General features: G+C 43.5%; 1 protein-coding gene across 1 annotated transcript in view; it reads right to left on the bottom strand.

Annotated features, from left to right (window-relative positions):
* Nucleotides 1–325: 325 nt before the first annotated feature.
* OSMR (oncostatin M receptor) overlaps nucleotides 326–8,819 on the bottom strand; it is a 28,696-nt gene continuing 20,202 nt past the window's right edge. The window contains exons 12-17 of the mRNA XM_033164562.1: nucleotides 7,599–7,700; nucleotides 6,158–6,319; nucleotides 4,479–4,646; nucleotides 3,790–3,874; nucleotides 2,325–2,373; nucleotides 326–864 (exon numbers count right to left, since the gene is read on the bottom strand). Coding sequence (XP_033020453.1) covers nucleotides 430–864; nucleotides 2,325–2,373; nucleotides 3,790–3,874; nucleotides 4,479–4,646; nucleotides 6,158–6,319; nucleotides 7,599–7,700 — 1,001 coding nt within the window. The 3' untranslated portion in view covers nucleotides 326–429. The remainder of the gene's footprint in view (nucleotides 865–2,324; nucleotides 2,374–3,789; nucleotides 3,875–4,478; nucleotides 4,647–6,157; nucleotides 6,320–7,598; nucleotides 7,701–8,819) is intronic.

The following is an 8,819-nucleotide window of genomic DNA, read 5'->3' as shown; positions in this document are numbered from 1 at the left end:
AGAGAATGAAGAAAAAGTTGCCTCTTTCCATGGTGACCAAAAGGAGCCAGCAGCGGAGTACCCGCCACCAAATATCTGTCTGCTGCACCGTAAGTTCGTGGCCTAAATGTGTGAACCAAGCCTAAAGCAGAAGAAAGAGCAGTTTGCAAATTCTTCTACCGAGATGTACTGTCCCCATTTGCGCTATGAGAAGGAGTGTTTTTAAGGATCACCACCTCTGTTTGTTTCCACATAAGGTAAAAAAAGGCAAAGGACCCCCGGACAGTTAAGTCCAGTCAGTGGTGCTCACCTCGCTTTCAGGCCAAGGGAGCTGGCGTTTGTCCACAGACAGCTTTCCAGGTCATGTGGCCAGCAGGACTAAACCACATCCACCTGTCCGGCTTCAGTGACTACTACGATGTCGATCTAGAAGCAGCTCCTGTACAGAGCTCAACAGTGTATAGCAGTTAAATGCAACCTTTCATCATCAGATGCAGGCATGTTTGCTGTGGACTCTTGGGGCAGCTGGGGTTTGTAAACCAATAGCTGCCTGGGTTCAACAGAACCCGCACCGAGAGGCACTTCTGTTTGAGAGAGAGAGTCTAAGTTGCCTTGACTCATTTCTGGCAGGTGGCTGATAGCTGTGCTTCCAAAACCAAAGCTCTCGAGCGGCTGGTAAGATGTCAAAGGTAAGTTGGGTTTCTTGCTTGCTCCCTTTCGTGATGGTAGAGTCTCACAACCGTGTGGGTTAAAGTAGCTCCAATTTTCCACAAAATTTGGAAGTGGAGGCTGCTTACTGACGGGGCCTGGGCACGTTCCTATCAGCTGTAATTTGCTGGGAGGGGCGTCGCTTATTTCCATGGGTCCGGACTTCACCTGTGGAATCTACAGAAAGAAAGCAAATTAAAACCAGACTCGGAAGGCTGAAGATAAAGAGCACTCCCTAAAAAAAAGAATGGGCTGGATCCAGACTAAAGTGTTCTCCAGCCACTCCTTCCATTTCTGTGGTAGATGAGCGTGAATTTAAAACATTTGGTTTCCCCCCCTCCGTTGTCATTACCTTCCAACTTGCAGAGGGCAACTTGCCTGGGCATCTTCCTGCAGTCAAGGAGGTTCCTTGTGCATTTTAGAACCCTGGAAAATCAGAGTTCAGGGAAGTATGTAGGGCAAAAGGAACACTCGGCTGGCATATTTGTTTCTAGAGCCCCACACACTGTTGTCCAGCACAATTGGAACAGTTAGGCATGTTTGAGTCCAGCTGGATATGGTATCAGTGGGACTTAACACCCTCTCCCATCTTTGGAAGAACTATACAGTTCCCGCTGCCTTAAAAAGTAAACAATATTTTACAGGATCCATCTCATCCAGGATACAGTCTTTTTGCACTACTGCCTACGGGCAAGAGATATAGAACAATTAAAGCAAGAACAAATCGATTTAAAAATAGTTTCTACCCCAGAGCTATAACCATCTTAAATGCTGTAACCAGATAATATGACCTTGGAGAGTTGTGATGGGTGTGTGCGTGTGTGTGTGCATGTGTGGCTGGAAATGTGTTTTTTGTTTTTTGTCTTGTTTTTATGGGACGGCATTCAATTTCGTTGCACTTGTACAACATCGTACAATGACAATAAATAAATATCTTAACTCTCATTGGATTTCAATTAAGGAAGAATGGTTGGTGAAAATCTTGGAATCTGCAGAGATGGCAAAATTGATGGCACTGACAAAAGGAACGATTTTAGAATCTTTTAAAGAAGACTGGAAACCTTTTCTAGCCTATATAAAAAGTTTTTTCCCATATGTTAAGACCACAGTGGAGTTTGAAGTGTTTCTTAATATGCTCTGCTATTTTCTTACATGTTAGAAAGGATGAAATTAGATAAGATGGAACCTTAAAATGCAACTGTATGTAATTTGGGTTAGAAACATCAGTGTTGGGTGAGGGGGAAGTCACTAGTTTTGTTGAATTAGAATATAATTGTTGAGTAACAAATGTAACTTTCTGTATGGAAAAAAGAATAAAATTTTATTATTATTTTTAAAATTCAATTAAACAAAAGCATGACCAGCTTAGGGCTTGTAGCCAACTGAAGGGTAACATCAACACAATGACTTTTAGCTGTGCAATGTAACTTCCCTGCTCTAAATCTGCTCTGGAGGTTTGGGGGGAAACCCCAGAACAGATTTAGAGACATGATGGGCAGAGAGTCACATTGCACAGCTAAAAGTAATTGTGCCAGTCTCACTATCAATCAACTCTTTATTACAGTCACCAACCAGAACAGCCAGCCTCACTGTTTATAGTCTTCCACTATCAGATTTTGATAGTGATTTTATCTTACCTTTAAAAGGGCTGCATCAGGGTGGGGGATTTTCAATGAATTCTTCACACTAGGATAGCAAGGGAGGGGAAAATAAGAAAAGAAAGGCAACTTATTTTGTTGCTTAAAACACAGCAGTGATAAAGTTATTTGTCGTGTCAAAGAACTAAATCCACAATGGTCTCTGAGAATCAGCTGAAACAGCGAAATGCAATTGGCGTGTTTGTCCACAAAGTTAGAAATGTACCTACCCAGGTACGCTGTGCGCTAGGCCCCTTGCTCTGCTCAGAGTAGGTAACTGAAGTGCACCTGGGTAGGAGGTGCAGCAGCACCGCCTTATCAGGGGCAGCCTAAGCAAGTTTCTTTTGTTATTGCTCCACCTTTCCTCCAAAGAGCTCAAGGTGGTGAATGTGGTTCTCCCCTTCCCCATTGCTGGCCCAACATCACCCAGGTGCCAGTCAGAAATTAACTGCTGCTACACCACAACTGGCATCAAGCCTTGAAGCAGCACTTAAGACTTACCCTGTTACGGTTACAGGAGCTGTTCATTCTCCCACTCCTGGGCCATGGCCACTGTTCTGAACCATGCACATATATATTTTTACAGTCAATGATCATCTCATAATTTAATAAGCCAAGATATTAAAAGCCTTTGTGCATGTACATAGCCCCTTTGCTTCAGCCACAATTTAACCAGGTAGCCTCTAATTAACCAACGTTTCCCATTTCATCTAAACCAGGAAACTATGGTTTGCAGCTGCCCAGGCTCTGAGCCATCTTCCCTTAGTGGCTCCCCAGCTGGTTCATTCCCCCCCCCCATTCCTCTGCACCCAACCAGTCTCTGGCACCAGCTTTAGAAAAAGCCACGCAATGACTTGACACCCTGGCTTGTTCCCAAGCTGGCAATTAGTTTTCCAGTTTGGTTGAAACAAGAAACCGTGGTTAATCAGAAGCTTCTAGGTTTGTTTATTCACATCACGAAGGGAAGAGCACAAGGGCTGCACAAGCAGGTAGAAGTCCCATTCACCACACATTAATTCAAGATGCAACACCCCAAATGGGGTCAGTGGGAAACACAGAAAAGACAACGATGCATAAAGGGTGAAAGGATCACTTAATAAGAAAGCGAGGTAGTAGCAGTTTGATGTACATAAGCATCTGTGTTATGTCTTTAACTTCATTGTTATCCCACTTACTGATCCACTCACAACTGGGTCATTCTTATCTGAAGGGCACTGCACCAGCAGTATTATACCGGTAATAATCTTTTAGAAAGATGGTATGATAGAAGGGAGAGCACACAACCAACACCCTCTACACTTTGAGTGAAAATGCAGAGGGGGCCATGGGGGCTACATAGCCACAGGACCTTCACTGGAAAGAACTGTATGTGTGGGGCACCCCTACACATGAGGAGAGACCCTGGCTGGACCAGGGTCCCTCCTCACATGTAAAATATTAATTTAATGAATTGTGCTAAACTCACCATTCACTTTTCCAGATGCACACAGCAAGTAGGAGCACAGATGGTACAATCACAAGTGGCAGAAGGATCTGCAGCCACCCATTTCCTGTTGAAGAAGAAAATAAACAATATTAGGAACAGATGCAGTACCCAGATCACCCAACGTTACTTTAGATTGGTTTTCAGTACCAGGAAAAAATGGCCAGATAAAATTCAAGGAAAATGGGAAGGGTGGTTCTGTAATATGCATGCCATATGTGGAATTGACATGCAATAGACTTTAAGAAGGCAGATTTCAAAAAGTTTAAGCAACTACTGGAAGAGATACCATGGTTAGAAACACTCAAAGAGAAGGGAGTCCAAGATGGAGGGAGTTTCTTAAAGGTGAAATATTGAGGGCACCAATCCAGACAAATCAGGCTTCCATATCAGGGCAGGGTTCATGACTAAGGACACATCAAACTTGTCTCCCGCTAGGGCTCAATATAAGACAACTTCTCATTGTCAAAACACAGCAGCTGATTAAAAATGACAGAATTCAGCAAAGTACAGAGCTTGTTCACAATTACCATACACATAAATGCCTTGTTAAAATATGCAAGTGACATTTCATCCTCCAGCCAATGTGCCCAATAATCAGGGAACAACATCTGGAAGCCATTGCATTAGTTACCCCTGTTTTAATAAATTAAGTGACTATTAAGACTTACCATCATCAGAGGCTGTCAATACTTGTCTGAAGTTCTTAGGGAGAGCTTGTAAGCCGACACTGTAAGCTTTAACTCCAACCTCGTAATGTGTGCTGGGCTCCAAGTTCCTCACTGTAAAAGTCTTAAGATTTGGATCTTCAATGGTATAGATGCAATGCACTGGATGGTCTGCATTCAGAAACAAAAGCAATGGCAGGTAAACAAGTTCCTTTCTTCATTCAAGCTCTTGCAGCCACCCAATATAGAAGAAATGAGCAACCTGTGTTTTTTAGACCCCAGTTCACATCAGCCCCAGTAAACCTGGCCAATGGTCTTGGAGGGTGGGAGCTGGGTGGCCACAAGCTCATCATCTCCATAATATAGGGCCACACAAATGTAGATTTGTGTGCGCATATGATAGAAATCCGAATGAAAATCGCAATGCTTTTCACTGATGTTGGGCCACCTATTCAGCTACCAGTCACCTGGATCTGAACAGCATGGCCTTCCCAACTTGCAGCATCATTTATAACTGAGGTGGCTGTGAGGGATCCTATTCCCTCCCCTTCAATACTTCCCCAACAGAGACTCTCCCTAGGTTTCACTGACAACTAGGATGAATCCTTCAGTGTTCATATGGGAGTTGTCTCTGGGGTACCTCAGGGCTCTACGGTTTAAAAGCCTTTTGCCTCTCTATGGGATCTCCCTACCAGGGTTCCCCAACTACTGCAGTTTGCCTCCCCTTTAGGCAAATAAGTGGCACACTTGGCTTCACTGTCCAGCCCTCTGTATGACAGGAGAATAAGCAAACAGTTTCCTCTTCCTCAGGAAAGCTTTGTTCTCTCCTCTTAGTCACACCTCTTAAGGTACTGATACACTGCCACAGTCAACGAACATTTAAGCACATTTAACTTTATTAGGTAACTTGAAAACATGGATGTCTCGGGTTATTACTGGTACAAATCTTCTCATGTAATTCAGCTTTGTTATAATATTTCCTGCATCCCTTTAGCAATGGTAATGACCTTTCCTCCCATTCCCCAAAGCCTAACCTCTCATTTTCTCTCTCTAATCCTCCACCCCCAACTGCCAAACCCCCAACTGCCTTTTAACGGTTGTTCCCCCTCCTTTTAGAATGCCAACTAACTCCGCCTCCCAGGGAACACCTACCTAACATGGGAGTGATAGGTTAACCCATAATGAACCTGAATCATCAGCAGGCATTATTCCGCCACAGTGGCCCTTCCACACATGTCATACTGACACTGTATGAAACCATAAAAAGCATCCGTAATACAGAGAAGAAGAATACAGTAGAAGAAAAATACATGCCAAATAGAAAGTAGATTGGCATCCAGAGATAGAACTCCAGATTGTTTGCAGTAAATAAGTGTTTTGAACTCCCAATGGTTTAACAGCAGCAGCGACAAGACTTCCACCCTCCCCAGATTAGGCTGATTAGGGGGGTGGATAAAACCAGGACTGTAAGAGACTGTGAGCTCAGAGGTCATCAGAGGTGCCCTGTTTGTTCTAAGCCCATGCACACCCCACCCCTGAACCAAGACACAATATTGTACCTGGGGCAGGTGGTAGATCTCTTGGTTCTAGAAAAACAATAACACATCCACATTTTTCCCCTTCTTCCATTCCTAAATGAGATTTGGCCCCAAGTTGGAGTTTTTTAGTGTTGAACCAATTACCTGGAAGTAACGTGCAGTTTCCATGTTCCTTTTTCACGTAAACATAGTAACCTCTGATAAAACCTGGGTGGGTTTCATTGAGATGATCAAATTCCCAAGTTAGGGTAAATGAATGGGAAGTCACTGTATGTGTTTTCAGATTATCAGGCTCACGAGCTGGGTCTGGAAGAAAGGACGTTGATAAAATGGTTATGTGCTTCTTGGACTTCTAATCTTTGACCTTGGCTCCACTGTCAGATTTCCATTTCTTGCCTGTGCAAGTTTGCATTCTGAGAACATCACCAATTTAAAAGGAAACAAGGAAATTGAGCCAACTCTTTCTCAGAAGTCCTCACTATCTTCAGAACTGTGCAGAATAGTCATCTAACCCCTGCTTCCCAAGACATACACACTCTAAAAAAACTCCAACTTAGGGTCAAATCTCAGGATTTCACCCCAGACACTGTTTTTCAAGTTTATTTCTGGTAAGAAACTCTGTTGTTTTACAACATCAGCACCATACAGTGGTCTGAAGGCACACCATGTAGCAACGTGGCTGAAACTAAACAGGTTTTTTTGCAGTGTGTATGGAGGGGGTAGCACATAGACTGGAGGCCACTTCATACCCTCTTGCATACTAACTTGAGTTCAATGGGGAAAATGCAAGGTATAAAGGCAATAAATCGCTACATGGGCTACAACCAGCTGCAGAAGATGCTTCCACAAACACTCTCAGAAAAGCTCATTAGTATGTGATTCAGCACATGCTTAAGTGTTCTACTGAGTGACCCAACTCCTTAGGACTTTGCCTCCTGTTATAATAATTACAGAGACCGTGGTCTCCTACTAACTATGTGGCCATGGGCACACTTTGGACATAGCTGCAGCTATTCAAGAAGATCAAACCTATCCATTCTCAAAGAAATCAGCCCTGAGTGCTCACTAGAAGGACAGATCCTGAAGTTGAGGCTCCAGTACTTTGGCCACCTCATGAGAAGAGAAGACTCCCTAGAAAAGACCCTGATGTTGGGAAAGATGGAGGGCACAAGGAGAAGGGGACGACAGAGGATGAGATGGTTGGACAGTGTTCTCGAAGCTACTAACATGAGTTTGGCCAAACTGCGAGAGGCAGTGAAGGATAGGCGTGCCTGGCGTGCTCTGGTCCATGGGGTCACGAAGAGTCGGACACGACTGAACGACTGAACAACAACAACAACAGGGGCATTGTTTGCCAAATAGCAGGATTCTCCGCACACAAACCTGACAAATATGTCTAGCTTCTGTCCAGCAAGCAGTGTTGATACAACTCGCCATGCGCACTGGAACATGTCCATTGCCTTGCTTTTGGAAAAAAACCAGGGGGTTCACAGTACTTACTGGGAACCACTGCTCTAGAACTAGTTTTCAGAAGACTAGTTCAGCACATCATTTTCGATGTAGTCAAACATCACCACTGGCTTACCTGATTCGTTAAGATATTTAGCCTTCTTTTCCAGTAAATGGGCTCTATCATCTATAGTCCCATACACCCGGAAAGTGTATCTCACATGAGATTCGAAAGCATCTAGAACATAATACATTCCAGGTAAGTATCTCTAATTAGAGATTAAAGTCAGATTGCATTTACTGAACAGAGCAAGCTATCAACTGAAGGATGTGATATTTAATTAATGGAATGAATAGGAATGAGATGGAAACTGGATGTGTTTTTGCGCATGAGGAATTTGTGTCCATTCTCCCATCAGCTGTCTCTCACATTCCCCCGTTCATATACATAAATATACACCCAGTCTCACAGATTATTATTATTCAATAAATGTATGCGCCGTGTCATAGCATCAAGCCATCAAAGTGCAGCGTGCAAGACAAAACCAAAACACAAAAAACAGAACTTCTAGAACCAATCAAATTATTTCAGCCAACCCTAAGAACAATTAAATCATATTTTGATACTCTTAAAAAACAATTTAAAAAATTATGCAGATATATGGATGAAACAACAGTTTCACCCATTCCTGGACAGGGATAGACTCTCCTGTGGTGGTCCAGGCATCAAAAACTTCACATTTAGTTTACTGTAATGCACTCTGTGCAGGGTTGCCCTTTCGCTTTGTTCAGAAGCCACGGTACAGCTAGAGCGAAATGTGAAACTAGAGTACTGAATGGTTCATCAAACTACACATGCATTACTCTTAGTTTTTAGAATAATGCATGTCCACACAGTGACCTGCACGCCACACAGGTCACTTGGGTCTCTAATAATGGTTGATTTGCTCCCAAACCAGTGCTATTTCTCTAGGAAAAGTGGTGCCCAAACTCACCATGAATGCCTCCCTTGTTCTCTTAGAATGGCAATGGCACCCACCTGAGAGGTGCCGGAACAGAGTTCTGGCAAGTTCTGGCTGGAAAAAAAGCCCTGTCCCAAACGATGTATCTGCTCCTGCAGAAGGAATGCAACCTCATCCAGCACAGACAGACATTTGAATTCTTGGGCCTGGGAACCACCGACCCTTAAGACCTCTGTCTTAGTGTTCAGTTAGGTAGCCCTCATCCAGCGTATTATTGCATCTAGGAAACAGTTCAGGACATGCTCCTGACTCAGATGTTACAGAAAAATACACTTTACTCCAGACCTTATGACCACTCCCACAGCAGATGTTAAATAGCATTGGGGAGAATATAC

This window comes from Lacerta agilis, chromosome 11 (genome assembly GCF_009819535.1).
Source record: "Lacerta agilis isolate rLacAgi1 chromosome 11, rLacAgi1.pri, whole genome shotgun sequence".
Classification (NCBI taxonomy): domain Eukaryota; kingdom Metazoa; phylum Chordata; class Lepidosauria; order Squamata; family Lacertidae; genus Lacerta; species Lacerta agilis.
This window is presented reverse-complemented; position numbering and strand designations above follow the sequence as displayed.